Source organism: Chiloscyllium punctatum, chromosome 37, assembly GCF_047496795.1.
Source record: "Chiloscyllium punctatum isolate Juve2018m chromosome 37, sChiPun1.3, whole genome shotgun sequence".
In the NCBI taxonomy this organism is placed as follows: domain Eukaryota; kingdom Metazoa; phylum Chordata; class Chondrichthyes; order Orectolobiformes; family Hemiscylliidae; genus Chiloscyllium; species Chiloscyllium punctatum.
The window spans coordinates 5,090,238-5,110,969 of record NC_092775.1 but is presented as its reverse complement, the minus strand read 5'-3'; the positions used below and the strand labels follow the sequence as shown (position 1 = coordinate 5,110,969).

Genomic DNA, 20,732 nt, shown 5'->3' with positions numbered 1-20,732 from the left:
GATGCAGGGAAGGTGTTTGCTCTGGTTGTAGACTATAGATCCAGGGAAAACAGTCTCAGGGTATGGAATAGACCATTTCAGACTGAGATGAGAAAAAGGTTTCTTCACTCAAAAGATAGTGACTCTGGGGAATTGTCTCCTAATTGCTTATGTCCAGTTGATCAATTTTTCTCTTCTTTGAGTCTCGCTAGCTTGTAACTGTTAATGCTAGAGCTGCACCATCATGTACATCACCATCATTAACGTAGGAATTCCTCATTATACAACATCCATCGTTTAGTCCATCCCTGTTCTAAAACCTGTTCCTACTCAACCTGTCAAAAAATCGCTTCATAGGGACACAATATTCTTTCTTAGGCCACTTTCTGGTCAGCTTCACACCTAAATCACTCCAGTTAAATAGATCAATATTCCCTGAGTGGTTTAGCAGCTGAGATTATGCAAACGTTCTCTGAAATATGCCTGATTTTTCAGCACCACCGTTCTGAAGATTTTGCCCTCATGTTCCTGAATCGAGCATTAATTCTGCCTTTGTACCACATGGTGTCAGTGTAACATCATATCCCTCAATCCTAATTAATTGCTAAAGTTACTGAATAATGTGGGAAAGAGGGAAAAAGGCAGAAAAGAGCTATTTTCACAACCAGTCAATTTTGGAGTTTGTTTTCCATTTAAGGAGCTTCCTAATTCCATCTCTGTTATTTTTCTAAGGGTCTTTCCTTCACACTATCCAATAATTCAAATAAAACACATGTTCAGGACAATTGAGAATAATTACGTTTCTGATAACAATTCCTCAACTTGTTGTTTCGAACAGTGCTCCAAGTGCTCTCAGAGGAGTGGCACACTGGTAATGTCCCTGCCTCTGGGTTAGATGGGCCTGGGTTCAAGGATCACTGGAAGTGACTTGAAAGGTTGGTTTTTTAAAAATATGTAAACTAAAAACTTCTTCAATTCCCTCCTGAAATTTATTCATCTGATTCTCAGGTTTCAGAAGATACATTAATAAAATTGAATGAGGCAATTTTTAATCTCAAAGTACCGGTGATCAGAAGTAAGTGACTGTATCTTGGGAATCAGGTAGGGTTGATCCATAAGACGTCAGACATAGGAACAGAAATTAGGCCATTTGGCCCATCGAGACTACTCCGCCAGTGATTCATGGCTGATAGGTTTTTCAACCTCATTTTCCCACTTTCTCCCCGTAACCTTTGGTGATCAAGAACTTATCTATCCCTGTCTTAAGTGCAGTTTCATCCAAAAGCAGCCTCACAGTTTCTGATGTGACATGGGCCTTCATTCAACCAAACTCACCCATACTACATCCAAGAATTACTCTCCTTATGTAGCTGAGCAAAGGGAAAGTTGGTTTTCTGTGGGACAGCTGTGTGCCAGTGATTAGGTCCCAGAGTGAGAAGGTGGTCCCTGTACAGATTCTGAAATCCCAAAATCTGTGCCAGTGCTGTTAGTACAGTATTGAGGAAATCTTGTGAAGTTGGAATTGTTGTTTTCTGGATGAAACATTAAACTTAGAAACATGGAAACTAGGAGGAAGAGTAGGCCATTTGACCCTTCGAACCTACTCCCCCATTCAACATCATCATGGCTGATCATCCAACTCAGTTCCTTGTTCCTGTTTTCTCCTGATACTCTTTGAGTCCTTTAACTACACCTAAAAGGTAAAGGTACTGTAGTCCTACTCTCTCGTTAGAGAGGCAATGGGAGATATTGAAAAGGAATGTCCTTTGTGGTAATTTCAGCCAGTGTGGGAGTTGAGCCCACACTACTAACATGTCTTACCAGCGGTGGGAGCTATCTGAACCCCAAACTCTACCCAACTCCTTCTTCAAAGCATTCACTGTTTTGAACTCAGTGCTTTCAGTGGCATAGAATTTCATAAGCTTACCACCATCTGGGTGAAGATATTTCTCCTCATCAAACCTCAAGGACCCAATTGCACTCTCAAGTTTTTAATTATTATTCATACCTGATATGTAATCGATGGCTAGGCCCATGTTTGTCCACCATCTGTTGACCCTTTGAGACCTTTCAGAAGGTGGTGATGAGTTGCTTCGCAAACATTTATATCCACGAGCATCCACTTTCTCCTCCACCGACGCTCAGTCACAGCAGTGTGTCCTATCTCCTGATGCACTGCAAAGATTCACCAAGGCTCCTCAGAAAGCACCTTCCAAACCCACGGCCACTTCCACTGAGAAGGACAAGGGCAGCAGATACAGAGGAACACTAACCCTGCATATTCCCCTCCAAGCCACTCACCATCCTGACTTGGAAGTATATCATTGTTCCTTCACTGTCGCTGCGTCAAAATCCTGGAATTTCCTCCTTAAGGACATTGTGGGTCAACCCACACATAGAAGTGGTTCAATAAGACAGCTCACTCCTACCTTGTCAAGGGGCAACTAGGGGCAGGCAATAAATGCTGGCCAGCCAGTGACACCCACATCCCACAGTGAATTTTTGTAAAGATTGCACTGTCGGGACATTCACAATATTGCAAGGGAGAGAATTCCAGGATTTTGACTCAGTGATACTGAAGGAATGGTGATATTTCCAAGTTGGAATGGTGAGTGGCTTGGAGGAGAGGTTGAAGGTGGTAGCATTCCCATGTATTTGCTGCCCTTGTCTGTCTAAATATTACAGGTTTGGAAGATGCTGTCAAATAAAGTTGGGGAGTTTCTGCTCTGAATCGCACACTGTGTGTACACTGTGCATCAGTGGTAGAGGGACTGAAGGTGATGGATGTGGTACCAATCAAGCAGCTGCTTTGTCCTGGATAGAGTCAAGCTTCTTGAGTGTTGTTGGAGCTGCCCCCATCCAGGCAAGTGGGGAGTATTCCACCACACTCCTGACTTGTGCCTTGTGGACAGGCTTTGGGAAGTCAGGAGGTGAGTTACGTGCTCTTACAGCCACAGTATTTTCAGTTTCTGGTCAACAGTAACACCCAGGATGTTGCAATGGGAATGAAATGGTGGCATATTGCTAATGTCGCTTACAGATAGTTCTCCTGTAATGTGATGGTTGCGTTCTTGTGCAATCCCGTGTTATAGAAAAATTGTGTTTTAGAAATAGTGTTGAATCGTGTTACAGCCAACACGTGTTTTTAAAGTTTGCGCTTTAGAAAGTGTCCACAGTTCGTCAATTGCGTATAGGGCATTTGTGTTAATGAAACGCACATTATAGCAGAATGACCTGTATTAGCAATCCACTGTCACAGGCAAGTATCTGGCCAAGAGTCTAAATCTTACTATAGCATTTAAAAGAACTTAATTTTTTTTAAGAGAACAACTATTTCTCACTTTTGGGACTATAAACAGAAATGGAAGTTGGGCTGTTATAAACTGGAATACAGTACCAAGAATGTTTAACAACTTGAAAATAGAATGCTGCATATCCAGTTGAACAGTGCAAAACAGTGCTAGCTTTTTGGATTAGGAAGAAGGATAATTCAAGGCTAAGTAGATACTTCAGATGCCAATGAAAACTCTGGTGGGGAAAATCCTAGTCATAAACTATAGTCCAGTAGGGAATTGTTACATGTGTGAAGGCCATATTAAAATTGAGAAAAAGGATGTGGAGCACTCTCAGTGATTTAAGAAAATGGCAAACCACTGCAAATTTGTTTTTAACAGTAAAACAGAAGTTTGTTATGCAAAACAAATGAAGATAAAATAGGATGTACCATTTACAAATAACAAATTGAAAGATTTCAGAACATGTAGCAAAATAAAATTCTATCAATCCCAACACCAACCTCTTACAGTACTCAAATATCAGAAAGAGCAAGAATTCTTTTCTCGATCACATCTATAGGTTTGTCCTTATTGTTTTATTCAATTTAGGGTTTCACACTGGCTTTGGCTAGCACTTCTGCCTCACTGCACCAGGAACCTATGTTCGATTGACTGACAGTGTGGAGTTTACATATTCTCCCTCTGACACCATGGATTTCCTCTGGGTGCTGTGGTTTTCCACAGTCCAGAGGTATGCTGGTTAGAGTGGATTGGCCATGCTAAATTGACCATGGTGTTCAGGGATGTGTAGGCTAGGTGGGTCAGCTATGGGAAATTCAGGGTTACAGGGATGGGATGGGTGTGGGTGGGATGCTCTTTGGAAGGTTGGTGTGGACTTGGTGGGATAAATGGCTTGCTTCTACACTGTTGGATTTCCAAGAATTGCCAGTTCTGAGAGTTTATTATTTATTACCAGATTCCACCAAATAAATCTATTTGGCTTACTCTCTTTGATTTGGTCTAAGGTTGTGAGATCCGAGGTCCATGAATATTGATTAAGAGAAGATTTTTAAGGCAAAAAGACAGATTCTGAATGTTGGATTACATGTCCATGTGTCTAAAGAATCACAGTAGCCTGCAAAGTAGCATTTAAAAACAGCACAGGCAAAGCCGAAAGAGTGGACAAGCAAGCTCCAATGAAAATGTTTTAAATAGGAGATGCGGAATTAGCTTTATTCCCTGTACCTTCTAAAAGCAAATTCAGTTTTCTGTACACTATAGTTTGATAGGTATCCCTGATCATATGAAGTAAAGGTTATGTCATGTGAGTATCTGTTGTAGGGAGGAAGACAAGAAGAATATACCTTATTGATAAGATAAAGAAATCTATACGTACATACACGGTTACTAAAGCAGTTCAAATCTATACAGATTTTGCGTACGGAGAAAAAAACAAACATTGTGGTTTGACTTTCTTGATAGTTGCAACTAATCCAAATGTGTTTCTTATTTATGCCAGATACCAGGAACTATTTACGTGTCTGTGAGGCACAGGCAGAGTCCAATAACTGAATGGACCTCTGTTGTACTTTGACTGAAAGACCTCAGACAGTGGTCATTCCCCACTGTGCCCTGACAGCAGCTGCCCAAGTGTTAATACGTCCCTCAGCACGTAGTCCTGGATCTTGGAATGAACCAGTCTGCAGCACTTGGTCGAGGTCATCTCCTTCCTCTGGACGACCAACAAGTTTCAGGCCAACCAAAGAACGGCATTGGTTGATGGTCTTTCAGGCGCAGTCAATATTTGTCTAGGTGTGCGTCCCAGAGAACAGAGCATAGAGCAGAGAGTCCCGCAGGACAAACCACTGCATCTTCCTCCAGACTCCCTTTACAAAGGTTTCCATGTTATTTTTATAAATGACTTGTATGAGGAAGTGGACTGGTGGGTTAGTTTGTTTGCTGATGACACAAAGGTTGGTGGAGTTGTGGATGGTGTGGAGAGTTGTTGTAGTTTACAACAGAACATTGACAGGATGCAGAGCTGGGCTGATAAGTGGCGGATGGAATTCAACCTGAAAAAGTGTGAAGTGATTCATTTTGGAAAGTTGGATTTGTATGCAGATTACAGGGTTAAAGGCAGAATTCTTGGCAGAGTGGAAGCACAGAGGGATTTGGGTTTCACGTCCAGTGATCCCTCAAAGTTGCCACCCAAGTTGTTAAGAAGGCTTATGGTATGTTGGCTTTTATTATCTGGAGGATTTATTACATGGTTAGCTCACACTTGGAATATTGTGTTCAGTTCTAGTTGCCTCATTGTAGGAAAGATGTGGAAGCTTTAGAGAGGGCGCAGAGGAGATTTACCAGGATGCAGCTTGGACTGGAGGGCATGTCTTATGAAGAAAGGTTGAGGGAGCTAGGGCTTTTCTCATTGGAGTGAAGAAGGATGAGAGGTGACTTGATAGAGGTGTACAGGATGTTGAGAGGCATAGATAGAGTGGATAGCCAAAGACTTTGTCCCAGGGCGGAAATGGCTATCATGAGGGGGGCATAATTTTAAGGTGATTGGAGGAAGGTTTAGGGGAGATGTTTAGGTTCTTTACACAGAGAGTGGTGGGTGTGTGGAATGCACTGCCAGCAGTGGTAGTAGAGTCAGATACATTAGCGACATTTAAGCAACTTTTAGTTAGGCACGTGAATGATAGTGAAATGAAAGGTATGTTAGGTTAGTTTGATCTTAGAGTAGGATAAAAGTTGGCACATTAACGAGGGCCGAAGGGCCTGTAGTGTGCTGTACTGTTCTGTGTTCTATATACTCGGACTAGCCCATGGTAATGAAGCCAGTCCCATTCTTCATAACACCGGGGACAGGTAGAACCTCGGTATGTAGTGACACTTAGTGCTTGAGTACTGAGGGTCTACACAAAGCTTGATGCATCCTCACACAACGGTAACCATCAGGATGTGGGTGGCATTGGTCAAGTTCTTGTCTCCCCTTATCCAGAGCGTTTTACATGGTGTCTGTGTGGGACATGGTCCACGTTTGGTCTCCAGATGAAATGGAAGGTGCCTTGAGTGGCCGCAGTGGGAATGGACCAGAGCTCTATCACAAACAATGACAGAGAGAATACCTCACACCTGATGACCAGGTTTTTACCTGCAATGGAGAGGAAGTAGTGATCCCATCTGCCCAGTTTGGAGAGCTGTTTTGGAGTGTGCTTGTTCCTACCTGTGAGCCAAGAGACCAGGGTTCAAGCTCTGAGTGTTTATCATAATGTGCCTGAATGGGCTGATTTAGAAAAATCTGTATTGACTGTAAAGCATTTTCAGATATCCTGAGGTTGTGAAAAGCATTATATAAATGTAAATCAAACAGAAACTATTGGAGATACTCTCGCTGTATCCGTGGAGGTAGATACAGAGTCCAACATTTCAATAGCCAATGAGTGGGCCTCTATGTTGAGCTAAAATTCCAATCTCTCATCAATTTCAGTGTGGTGCCCCATTCTCCCAGTGACTAGATGCCCTGCCCATCTCTGTAAATAGAACCTGAGCAATAGATCCCCTCAGACAACTTTGCTGTTCCATAACCACACCCTCCCTGCCCCCCCATAACTGGATCTTTGACCCTGAGTGATTGGCCTGTCCTGCATTGTGAGGGAACCCGATCCCTTTAGTTCTGATTTGGAAGCTCCCAGAGGTAACAACTTTCCAGCACTTTCTGTTTCTGTGCAGTTTTCTAGCACCTTGCTTTTGTAGACATGGAAATCTTTCTCTTCTCTACTTGCATCCTTGTTTCTATCAGATTGTGGTGCTCCTGGCTCCATGATAGTGAGTATCAAACACTGTAGAGATATCTTTGCTCTGATTTAATTGACAGGTGATGTGGAAATTGGGATTTTGGAGAGGAGTGGACAGCTGGAGGTGGAGGTGATCCAAGCTCGTGGTCTCACCCCGAAACCAGGCACAAAGTCTCCTCCAGGTAATGCACCCTGGTCTTGATCACTGCAACTGTTCAATTCCCCTGGCCCCCAACTTCCATTGATTGCCCTCATCCCCAACCCCCAACCATCCAGTGGATTAGCCATGCTGATGATCATAGTGTCCAGGGGTGTGCAGGTTGGAGGGTTGACCATGCTAACTTGACTGTAGTGTCCAGGGATGTGCAGGCTAGCTGGAAGAGTCATGGGCAACACTCAGTTGCAGGGATAGGTTAAGCAGGGGGTCTGGTTGGGATGCTTTTCGGAGGGTCACTGTGGGCTAACTAGCCCACTCTGTAGGGATTCTATAATTCCATGATTTTCCTGCCTTTTCCCCATAACTCATGATTCCCATTAGAGTCATAGAGTCATAGAGATGTACAGCTCAGCCCTGAATATACTCAATGACCCAGCCTCAACAGCTCTCTGTGCTAAAGAATTCCATAGATTCACTGCCCTGTGAGAGAAGAAATTCCTCTTGATCTGTTTTTAAGAGAATAATCCCTCACTATGAGATTATTTCCTTTAGTCCCAGGTTCTCCCACAAGAGGGAGCAACATTTTCATATCTATCCTGTCAAGTCCCCCATGAGTAATGAAAGGTGGAGTCATACAGAGACAGGGAGGTGTAGAACACTTTCAGCATGCTTGCTTTCATCGGTCAGAGCATGGAGTACAGCGGCTGGGACCTCCTGTTCCATCTGTAGAAGGCGTTGGTCAGGCCACATTGGGAGTGATGCATGTAGTTCTGGTCACCCTACTAGAGTAAGGGTATAATTAAACTCGAAAGAATGCAGGAAAGATTTATCAAGGTGCTACCTGCACAGGAATGTTTGGTAAGAGGTAGGATGGGCTGGGACCTTTTTTCTCAGGAGGCAAAGAGGAGGCCATATAGAGATATATAAAATCACGAGGGGCACAGAAAAGACAGATCCCAACAGCTTTTCCCCACAGTAGGGGAGTCTAAAGCTAAAGACCATAGGTTCCAGGTGAAAGGGGAGAGACACAAAAAGGTCCAGAGGATCAATTTCTTCACATGGAAGGTGATGAGTGTCAACAAGGGGCTGCCAGAGGTAGTGGTGGAGGAGAGTACAATTTTGTCATTTAAGAAACATTTGGGCAGGTATATGGATAGATATGGAGGGATATGGACCAACCACAGGCAAATGGGATTAGGTTAATTGCCAAAACTGCCAGCATAGACAGGTTGAGCCGAAGGGCCGGTTTCCATACTGTAAATCTCTATTACTCTAATTCCTTTCTTTGTCTCCATTCAGCTGCTTATATTAAACTCTACCTGTTGGAGAATGGAACATGTGTGGCGAAAAAGAAAACAAAGATGGCTCGGAAGTCCTTGGATCCCCTGTACCAGCAAATCCTGATCTTCACTGAGAATCCACAGGGAAAAATCCTCCAGGTCAGTGCATAGCAGCTTCCAGGTGGGAAGGGCCTAAATTCTGGGATGCAGTAAAATTAGCAGATACACTGAGTGGGCATGGTCGGTGGAGGGGAAGGGGTGGGTGGGTGTGTGAGTATATATGTGTGTGTATGTGTGTGCGCTCGCATGCACACATGTGCGTGTCTGTGTGTGTGCGCACACCTGTGTGTGTCTGTGTGTGTTTGGGCGTGCACATATGCGTGTGTGTGTGTGTGTATGTCTGTATGTGTGTATGTGCGCGCATGTGCCTGTCTGTGTGGTGTGTATGTCTGTGTGTGTGTGTCTGTGCGTGCGAGCGTGTGTGTGTGTCTAACTGACACAGGGGTGGTTTGCTGCCGTATGGTCCTGGGAAGGCTGTGCAGGGCTGTGTGCTTCAGCTGCTACATGCACAGGCTTCAGCAGTAGGGCAAAGGAATGAGGCGCAGTGCAAGAGGTTAGAGATGTATGATGCAGAGGTTTCAGGGTGTTGTTGAGCACTGTTAACAGAACATTCCTCACTATCCCCAGCCCCTGATACCTGTAACTGGCCCAGATGTTCGGGAGCGCTGCGTTATGTCTGCCCTGAGGTCATAGGCACTACTCCTTCAATGGGTCTAAAAGGATGGTGGCCTTGACTATAGAGTCTTCACTTTGAGATTTGGCCATGAGGTTTTAAGATGCCGCCCCAGAGTGCCTGACTATAGTACTGGATACAGGGCACTCCTGAGATCCCCTAACTGATGAACCAAGACACTTAGAGGGTCAGGATTGATTCCCTTTGTTCGCTCATGGTTGGTTTCCAGACTGACCATTTATTTTTTGTGCACTTCAGAGATGTGAGTGCAGAATCCAAGCTGTTCCTTCCGTACTGAGGAGTGCTGCACTGTCGGAGTTTATTTAGGTTAAATATTAAACCAAGTTAATCAAGTGGAAGTCAAAACATCCAATACTTACCTGTCAACTAATATCACTGAAACAATGATTTTATTGTTATCACTTCGCTCTTTTTTGCGATCTTGTCATGTGCAAATTGGTTGCTACATTTTCTACATTACAACAGTAACTACACTTCAAAAAATAATCCATTAGCTGTGATAAAAATGGAAGAAATGCAAGCTTCTTATTTTTCATGACCTCTGTTTGTCATGACTCAATTGTGAGGACTGTTCTGATAATCAAGCACCATTGTTTCAGAAGCCATCATAAATGTTTAACTACCCGATAAACCACCGAGATGGCCAATGTGCCTGACTGACTTATTCAAGGAAAAAGTAATCCACACCAGGTTTCATCATTAACAGTAAATATATTGTGAATGAACGCATTCTTTAAGAAATGGCAGATGGAAGTGGATAAGCTATACCTTTAAGACTAAGGTACGACTTTAAAATCTTCGACACAAATAATTCACAAATAAAACAGCAAAATAACAGACGGTTTGATGCATTATCATAGAGTCATAGAGATGTACAGCATGGAAACAGACCCTTCGGTCCAACCCATCCATGCCGACCAGATATCCCAAGCCAATCTAGTCCCACCTGCCAGCACCCGGCCCATATCCCTCCAAACCCTTCCTATTCATATACCCATCCAAATGCCTCTTAAATGTTACAATTGTACCAGCCTCCACCACATCCTCTGGCAGCTCATTCCATACACGTACCACCCTCTGCGTGAAAAAGTTGCCCCTTAGGTCTTGTTTATATCTTTCCCCTCTCACCCTAAACCGATGCCCTCTAGTTCTGGACTCCCCGACCCCAGGGAAAAGACTTTGTTTATTTAGCCTATCCATGCACCTCATCATTTTGTAAACCTCTATAAGGTCACCCCTCAACCTCCAATGCTCCAGGGAAAACAGCCCCAGCCTGTTCAGCCTCTCGCTATAGCTCAAATCCTCCAACCCTGGCAACATCCTTGTAAATCTTTTCTGAATCCTTTCAAGTTTCACAACATATTTCCGATCTTTATTGATGGGGAAAAGAAACAACTTCTGTGGTTCAAGAATCCAGACCACAAGGTGACAGGAGATTTCTTTTCACATGCTGGCAGCTTTTCTTGAACTCAGACTCCATCCCACAAAGTCTTCGTCTCATTGATCCAAACAATAACACAATCTTGTGTAATGAAAACATTCACTACACAATCCTCCCTGACCTTCAAGTTGTAGGTGAACGAGAAAATTTCTGTACATTTTAACTGCACAGCAGCGTCCAGTTTCCATTTTCCAGCTTATAGTTCAAAAAGAACAATAGGTGATCCCTTTCAATTTTCTTGTTGGCATTTTGAACATAGAACAGTACAGCGCAGGGACAGGCCTTTCAGCCCATTGTCTATGCCAACCATGAAGGGGTGAAAGCGAGGACTGCAGATGCTGGAGATCACAGTCAAGATTAGAGTGGTGCTGGAAAAGCACAGCAGGTCAGGCAGCATCCAATGAGCAGGAAAATTGACATTTTTTCCCCGCTTTTCAGATGCTACCTGACCTGCTGTGATTTTCCAGCACCACTCTAATCTTAACTGTGCCAACCATGATGCCATTCTAAACTAATCACATCTGACTGCACATGGCCCATATTCCTCTATTCTCTGTGTGTCTCTCTAAATGCCCCTTAAACCTTGCTATCATATCTGCCTCCATCACTACCCTGGCATCATGTTCCACACTCCTACCACTCTCTGTGTAAAAAAAACTTGCCCCTCACATCTCCTTTGAATTGTCCCCTTCTCACCTTGAATGCATGCTCCCTTAGTATTATACACTTCAACTCTAGGAAAAAGATTCTGACCATTGACCCCATCTATGCCTCTCATAATTTTATAGACTTCTGTCAAGTGTCCCCTCAGCCTCCACCGCTCCAGAGAAAACAACCTGAGTTTTTCTCACCACTCCTTATAGCTCATATCCTCTAATCCAGACAGCATCCTGATAAATGTCTTCTGCACCTTCTCCAAAGCCTCCACATCCTTCCTGTAATGTGGTGACCAAAATTGAACACAATATTCCAAGTGTGGCCTAACCAAAGTCTTATAAAGCTGCAACAAGACATCCTGACTCTTGTACTCAATTCCCCGACCAATAAAGGCAAGCATGCCATACACCTTCTTTACCACCCTGTCTCCTTGTGGGGCCACTTTCAGGGAGCTATGGACTTGAACCCTAAGATTCCTCTGTACATCAGTGTTGTTCAGGGTCCTGCCATTAACAGTATACTTTTCCTTAATATTTGATCTCCCAAAGTGCAGTTACCCAGATTAAACTCCATCTGTCATTTCTCCACCCACATCTGCAGTTGATCCATATCCTGCTGTATCCTTTGACAAGCTGTCTACACGATCCACAACTCCACCAATCTTTGTATCATCTGCAAACTTACTAACCTGACCATCCACATTTTCATCCAAGTCATTTATATATATCACAAACAGCAGAGGTCCCAGTACGGATCCCTGTGGAACACCACTCATTACAGACCTCCAGCCTGACAAACACCCTTCCACCACTACCCTCTGCCTTCTATGGGCAAGCCAATGCTGAATCCACATGACAAGTTACCATGGATCCCATGTGTCTTAATCTTCTGGTTGTGCCTATCATGAGGGACCTGGTTGAAAGCCTTACTAAAATCCAGGTGGATAACATCCATTGCTCTACCCTCATCAATCACTTTTGTCACCTTAAAAAAAAATCAACCAAGTTAGTTAGACATGACATAAAGCTATGCGGACTGTTCCTAATTCAGCCATGCTTTTCCAAATGCGCATAAATATTATCCTGAAGAATTCTCTCCGCTGGCTTCCCAGCCATTGATGTAAGACTCATCCTTCTATAGTTTCCTGGATTATCCCTGTTTGAACAGAGGAACAACATTAGCTACTCACCAGACCTCTGGGGCCGCTCCATTGGCTGATAAGGATATAAAGATCTTGGTCAAGGCCCCAGACTTGCCACTCTCAATGCCCTGGGGTACATACTATTGGGCCCTGGGGACCTATCCAACTTAATCTCTACCCTGGGAAAGAGACCCCAGCTATCTACCCTGCCCTTGCCTTTCATAATTTTATATACTTCTTCCAGGTCACCACTCAGCCTCCAACACTCTAATGGAAACAATCCAAGTTTGTCCACTCTATCCTGATGGCTAATACACTCCAATCCAGGCAACACTCTGGTAAAACTCTTCTGCATCCTCTCCAAAACCTCTACATCCTTCCTATAGTGTGGTGACCAGAACTGCACACAGAATTCCAAATGTATCCTGAGTAAAGTCTTATACAGTTGCAACATGATTTGTCAACTTTTATATGCAATGTCCTGACTGATAAAGACAGCATACAGTACACCTTCTTTACCATGTTATCCACTTGTGTTGCCACTGTCAGGGAGCTATGGACTTGCACCCCAAGATCCCTCTGTATATCAATGTTCCTAACAATCTGGCCATTTACTGGATACTTTTTGCTTGCGTTAGACCTCCCAAAAATGCATTGCTTCACACTTGTCTGGATTAAACTCCATCTGCCATTTCTCCGCTTGACTTTTCTAATGATCTATATCCTGCTGCATCCTTTGACAATCTTCCTCACTATCCACAGCTCCACCAATTTTTGTGTCATCTGCAGACTTACTAATCAGACCACTACCTTTCCATCCAGATCGTGTTTATAAAAAATATAAACAACAGAGGGCCCAGCACTGATCCTTGCGGAACACCACTGGTCACAGACCTCCAGTCACAAAAACACCCCCTCCACAACTACCTTCTGTGGCCAAGCCAATTTTGTATCCAATTTGCTAAATCACCATAGACTTTGTCTGATTTCATCTTCTGGATCAGCCTACCATGACAGACCTTGTCAAATGCCTTGCTAAAGTCCATGTAGACAACATCTACTGCACTATCCTCCTTAATCACCTTCATCACTTCTTCAGAAAACTGAATCACATTTCAGAGATAATACCTCCCCTGCATAAAGTCATGCTGTCTTTCCCTAATAAGTCCATTACTCTCTAAATACAAGTAAAGCCTATCCCTAAGAATCTTCTCCAATAATTTCCCTACCACTGATGTAAGACTCAACTGCCTTTAATTTCTTGGATTATCGCTATTGCCATTCTCAAACAAAGGAACAACGTTGGCTATTCTTCAGTCTCCTGGGACCTCACCTATGGGCGAAAGAGGATACAAGATTTGTCAAGTCTTCAGCAATCTCCTCCCTGGCCTTCCTCAGTATCCTGGGATAGATCCAATCAGGAGACTCAACTATTTTAATGTTTTTCAAGACACCCAATAACACCTCCTCCTTAATATTGACATGTCTTAGACTATCAACTAACTCTTCTCTAAATTTACCATTGTCCATGCCTTTCTCCTCGGTGAATACTGATGCGAAGTACTCATTAAGAACTTAACTGGCTCCATACATAAATCCCCTTGAGTGGGCCTACCCTTTCCCTCATTACCTCTTGCGCCTAATACATGTATGAAATGCCTTGGGATTCACCTTAAACATAGCTGCTCTGTTTCTCTTGTTTTTGTGGATACAGATTCAGTTGTGAGTTTTGAAAGGAATTGGATCAAATGCTTGAAGAAGAGAAAGTTGCTTGGTTGTGGGGAGAGCTCCGAGAGCTTGAAAAATGACCAAAGTCAAAATGGCATTGGGGGTTCTTGGGATCTATCGTTATTTTCTCCTCATTGGTTGAACGGTATAACAAGGAGTCATTTGCAGCCTCATCTACATTTGAATATAAGAGAGTATTTTGTTTTATGATGATGATGTGATGAGAATCTGCTGGATCTGATTGGTTTCTTCCCCCATTTCTCTCTGTGTGACTAGGTGATTGTGTGGGGTAACTACGGCCCGATGGATCGCAAGTACTTTATGGGGGTGGCTCAGGTGCTGCTGGAGGAGTTGGATCTTTCGAGTGCAGCGGTCGGATGGTACAAGCTCTTTCCCACCTGCTCCATGGTGGACCCACCCCTGGCTCCGCTCCTGCGTAACGCCTCCCAGCTCTCTCTGGAGAGCACTGTAGGACCCTGCTGTGACCGGTCATAACAGCGGCGGAAACTTTCTCATTCTTTATTTAGTGCCGAGCCTTCGGGCTGTGCAGGGGGCCCCCTGAAGGGAGGTGGGTGTCCTTCCACAAGATGCATGTTTGACTCGGTCATTCCACCTTGGAGCCTCTTTTGGCCAAAGGGTAATTGAGTCACTGGCAATAGCATCAAAGAGGGAGGAGGTAACTATGACACCTTTGTGTCTGGCACTGCCCCTGTGAAGGATGGTGGTAGTTTCATTGTTTCATGTGGCCATTGTCTAAATCCACATTTTTTTATTAGACTTCAATGACCTCACCATCTAGTCAATGTGCCGAGTGGATTTCTCCAACCACAGGTTTCCAATCCTATTGACAGTTCCTTAGATTTTTAAAGTGTCAGTTAAACCCACCAACTTTTGAAAAGCCCACATCTTTGGAATGCAAGCAATATGCTTTGACAGCTTTGGAAAGTGGGATTATTATAGTGTCGAGAGGTCAGGACAGACTCAGTGGGCCTTTTCTGTGCTGTATGAGCCTAGGGCCACCCACGTCAAAGATGCAAAGCTGACTTAAAGATCTTGCACCTAATTGTGAGCTCCACTCATCAATGTAGACTGGAGATGTTGATAACTGTAGAATAAACAGGACGTCTGAGGTCTTTAGTTCCAGAGAAAATATATTATACCTGAGAGCTGGAAAACCAATTTCCTTGGATAGTTCTTCATTAACATGACATTAAGTTGACATTGCACTTTAGTTTATTACCACATGCTTCCAACATACACTATATGACAGTTTTCTATCATTAGAGTTAACATCAATAAATATTTTAAATGTAGTTATCAGTGCTGCTTTGATCTATTACACAAATTAATGGACTGGTTTTTTTAAAAAAAAACAATGAATGGCAGTACATTTCTTTGGCAATAATTGTCTTGCAAGGTGCAGAATATTGTGTCAACCTTCAATGGTAATCACAGATTAGGATCAGTTTAATGGACGTGAATTAGAAGCGGCAGTTTTTGAAGGAAGATTTCAAGAGGATGTGAAGAGAGTTTGTATGCTATGGAACTGGGAGAGCAGCACAAGGATGTGAATTGAATATTTTGTAAAAAACTGGAATTCTCTTTAATTAAAAATAATTTGAAACTTTTAAGACATTCTCCATGTATTAAGAGAGGATGTAATAGTTGTAGGTTGCAGCATGCAAGAATAGTATTTTAGACTAAGAATATTGGAGTTAGCATGGAGCAAGTGTGTTCAGAACTGTACCAGCCTTGTCCTCATACACAGTGGAAACAAGTGGTTGGCAAGCTGAACTTGGGAGGGAGATCTTCAGTTTAATTGAAGAGTTCTCATTATAGCTTCTCTTCATATTCCAAATTACGTCCTTGCTTTGAATCTATCAGGAAGAATCAATGTCTAATCTCAATCTTCAGCCTTTAAATCACTGGCTATTCTCAAACACTCAATCAATTTTTTTTTATTGCTGCTTATTAAATTAAATTCAGTTCAAAATGTGTAAATTCAGCACTTTCTTTGTCTCATTTCCAAATACGCTAGATTGAGTTGGAATAATTGCCCATATTAAAATAAGAAAACCCAAAATTAATTTTGTTTAACTTATGGTACAGACGAATTTGTCAAGGATGTTGTAAGGAATTAATTCTTTCAAAGCACTAAGTTAAGAAGACAATTATCGCAGGCTATTCCCTTCCAACCAGCACTGACTGTTTTTTAATTGATGGAACAGTTCTGCTTCACACAAGTGTAGTTATGTAGTTACAATCCCGACTATCATGTTATTCTTTATTATAACAGAAAGTCTTTATATTTAACCCAGATTTTCTATCTTAGAATAATCATACAGCAACTTATGGGAGAAAATTGGCATTTATTGTTTTTTTAATGGTAATGGAAGATTGTGACTTCTCTTAGGCTTATTGATAAAGAGAAATTTTGTGAAGGAAATCTCATTTTTGCTGGTTGCTGTTACCCTAGGTTTAAGTATTAACCATTAGATTAACTTGATGAAGAGGTAGTTCTCTGCATGTTTGGATGTTAACCATGTGGTGACTTAAAGTCAAAACACATTTCTAAATTCTGCCACTTAAATATTTCTACACTAGTCAGTAGTTACTAAAATTTCTAGATACAGCAAATGTAGCAGCTTAGGAACAGGCTGTAATCAGCCACATAGCAATTCAATATGTTGGAAAATATGAGATCCCTTATTGAAAAAGTAGCCTTATTGTAGACATAGTAATATATAATAAGAACAGGGTTAAAATTTACTGAAAAACCGCAAATGGTTTTACAAATTATGACTAAGGAATAATTGATAATGTGAAGGTACAGAAAAAAAATCATATCTAAGTAATTATTATTATTGATACATTTTCCTTGTATCAATAGTGAGTGATTGTTTTACTCTAACTATGAAAGCCTGCTAGTTGTTTAATTTAATATACATATATACACATATATATACACAAAACTAATTTTGAACTTTTAAACGTGTTTTAAACCTTTAGAATTGTGCACTGTAAGGACCTTTCTCAAGTGAGCTGTGTTATACTTGGTTACAGAGCTACCTTACCAGAGAAGGATAGAGAATGATTTTCATTGCTACATTTATCCTGATAATCATTTGGATTTGTTAAAAACACATATTCGTCCAAGAGAGGTGGATGTCACTGGCTGGCCCGACATCATTTGCCAATCAATAGTTGCCCTTGAGAAGATGAGCTGCCTTCTTGAACTGCTGCAGTCCATAAACTGTAGGTAGATCCACAATGCACTCAGGGAAGGAGTTCGTAGATGTTGGCCAAGCGACACTGAAGGAACAGCAATATGTTTCCAAGTCAGGATGTGAGTGGCTTGGAGAGGAGCTTGCAGGTGCTGGTGTCTCACATCTGCTAACCTTGTCCTTCTAGATGGTAGTGATAATTGATTTGGAAGGTGCTCTATAAGGAGCCTTGGTCAGATTCTGTAGTGCATCTTGGAGATGGTACACACTGCAGCATTTTTTTAAATTTTAAAAATGTACTTTTCATAAAAATATCTTTACATACATACACAGTCATGAAAGCAGTTCGATTCTGGACAGTAGCATATGAAAAAACAATTAAACATTGACATTTGACTCTAACCAGCTAACAAACCCAAGGCATTTCTTACTTGTACAAGATACTATATACAGTATTTCAGGCACCGACAAGTCCTGATAACGGACCGGACCCTGATTTAACTTCATCAGAAAGATCTGAGCTGGTGGTCTTTCCCCACTGCACCTTAGCAGCAGCTGCCCTGAGTTTTAGTGCATCCCTCAGACGTAGTCCTAGAACTTGGAATGTGCCAGTCTGCCACACTCGGTCAGGATCAACCCCTTTCAGGCAGACCAAGCAGCATCTTTTACCAGGTCGATGGTCCTCCAGTACACTTGACGTTTATCTCAGTGTGCATCCCGGGGAACAGATCGTCGAGCACAGAGTCCCACGTCACGGAGCTGCTCAGGATGAACCTCAACACAAACCACTGCATCTTCCTCCAGACTTCCTTTACAAAGGCACATTCCAGAAGGAGATGTGTGACAGTCTGTACCCTCCCCCCACGCCCACCTCCAGGGCAGCATGCGGTAGTGCAGAGAGTCCCCGTGTTCATGAAGGATCTCACAGCTAGTGCCCAACACTCTGCAGCTACTGAGTGTCCATGGTGAAAGAAGTGATTCCTGAATATGGTGGATGTGGTACCTATCACATGTGGCTGCTCTGCCTGGATGGTGTCAAACCTCTGAAATATTGTTGCTGCATGTTCATGCAGAAATTTATTTCAAAAGGACATTTCATTCCATACCAAGCTTGGGAGAATAATTAGGAAGCTTCATGCATCTGAATCTAACTTTACACAACATTCAAAGTAATGGTGAGTGTGAGAGCACTAGCAACAAATGGCAGAATATATCTTTAGTGTCCAAGTGTGAGGCATTACCTGGTCATAATTAAGAGAGAAACCCGAGTGGACAGCATACACAGTACAGCATACACAGTACAGCATACACAGTACAGCACACACAGTACAGACCTCACTCTTGCCTTCAACTTTGATTTTAAAAGACTTTAAGATGATGAAACATGGCAGCAGAAGCTGGCCATTCAGCCCATTGAGCCTGCTCTGCCATTGACTGAGATCTGTCTAACAAACACTGGCTTAAAAGGGGAATGATGTCTATCCCAAAAAGGAAGATGAAGAATAGGTAGTTTAAAATGTTATTGAGATGTCAGGTTTTGTTTTGGCAACATGTGGATGTTTTCAACAATGTACACATTCTGTCATAGAGATGTACAGCACGGAAACAGACCCTTCAGTCCAACTTGCCCATGCCAACCAGATATCCTAAATTAATCCAGTCCCATTTGCCAGCATTTTGCCCATATCCCTCCAAACCCTTCCTATTCATATACCCATCCAGGTGCCTTTTAAATGTTGTAATTGTACCAGCTTCCCCCACTTCCTCTGGTAGCTCATTCCATGCACACATGTGATTGTTTCCTGATGTGTTTTCAAAAGTGCTAGCAATTATATGTACCCACTTAATTTCAAACGTAATTGGAGGTGCTGGTGTTGGACTGGTGTGGACAAAATTGGAAGTCACATGACACCAGGTTATAGCCCAATAGGTTTATTTGACATGGCAAGCTGCTAGTCCTTCCAAATAAACCTGTTGGATTATAGCCTGGTGTCATGTGACTTCTTAATTTTAAACATAAATGAATGTAAGTTTGCAATAATTGCTCGAAGACAAAGCAGGAATATGACAGCTGAATGCTCTGTTTTCCATCACTTGTACGGAGTTGCACCCAAGTCTCTTTACTTTTGAATTTTGCAGCTTAGAATTTCCTCCCTGGAACTGAAGCACCAATGGAGGTGGGGTGGGGGTGGGTGGGGGTGGTTGGAAAGAAAACATTTGGATTATGCTCCTGGTTTTGCAGTGCACTGTCGGAACAGAGAGGCTACGCTGATATGTACTAAGCCTGTTTCACAGGCATGAATGGGCATTAGGTGGGAGTCAGTGAAGGGCTTTGAGGTTGGGGAAGTGGAAGACTGGAAAGTGGGCTTGTAGGAAGAGACTTGGGGTGAGGAGAGTGCAGGGAGGGGGGGGTGAAGAGAGGCGTTGTGGAATGGGAGCCTTGAGAATGGAGATCAGAGAGAGAAGGAAGAGAGCCAGCAAGGGGAGGGATGATGTCACAGAGAGGAGGGAGAGGCAGTGAGAATCTTGAGGAAGGAAACTGAGCTAGAGAGAAGGGAGTAGTATTTGGAGAGTGAGTTACAGTTATCCAACTTGTTAATCATATCAGAAATCAAAAGAGCTTTGGACTGTAGGAAATCAAGGGCAAAGAGGTGTAGGTTGGAAAAGTGAAGGTGGGAAAGATCAGTCATGGAGGTATTGAACAGTGGTAAAGGCTAGAGGGGCTGAATGGCCTACACCAGCTCCTATCCCTTATGTTCTTCTGTTCAAACTGAACTAAATCACCAGTGGGATGGTCCTGGCTTAGTCAGCACAGAAGCTGCTTTTGCTGCAAAATCTGTGTGAACCCCTCAGTTATTAATTATTATTAATTACTACTAGCACTTCCTGTTCTTTAAGAGTTAATAATTGCCTAAATCCTGTCAATATTTGCATTAATTAACTCAAAACCAAGCACCAAGGGAGATATTGGATTTTCAACACTGACTAAGACGAAAAAAAATACTCATTTCCTCTTCTGCCTCCAGTCTCAAACCAGGATATACAGATCAACCTTGGTTATCCAAACATCAATTATCTGAACAAGGTCTCAAGGTCCCGTAAAAACATTATCCGTTTTTCGAACAGTCAGTTATCCGAACAAAATACTCCCCACCTGTCTCGTTTGGATAATCGAGGTTGTTCTGTATATCCAATATGTATCCAATGTAATAATGGGGCAGACAATATTGGGGGAACTGCTGAAAAAGACACTAGGACCTTTTCATTTTCTGAGGGGCTTTAGCACCTGGTACCTTGTT

At 42.6% G+C, this 20,732-nt stretch overlaps 1 protein-coding gene across 1 annotated transcript in view; it reads left to right on the top strand.

Annotated features, from left to right (window-relative positions):
- The window catches only part of rims4 (regulating synaptic membrane exocytosis 4), a 123,711-nt gene extending 104,098 nt beyond the window's left edge, over positions 1-19,613 (top strand). The window contains exons 4-6 of the mRNA XM_072556151.1: positions 7,132-7,233; positions 8,508-8,647; positions 14,486-19,613. Of these exons, the coding sequence (XP_072412252.1) occupies positions 7,132-7,233; positions 8,508-8,647; positions 14,486-14,704 (461 nt within the window). The 3' untranslated portion in view covers positions 14,705-19,613. The remainder of the gene's footprint in view (positions 1-7,131; positions 7,234-8,507; positions 8,648-14,485) is intronic.
- Positions 19,614-20,732: the final 1,119 nt, after the last annotated feature.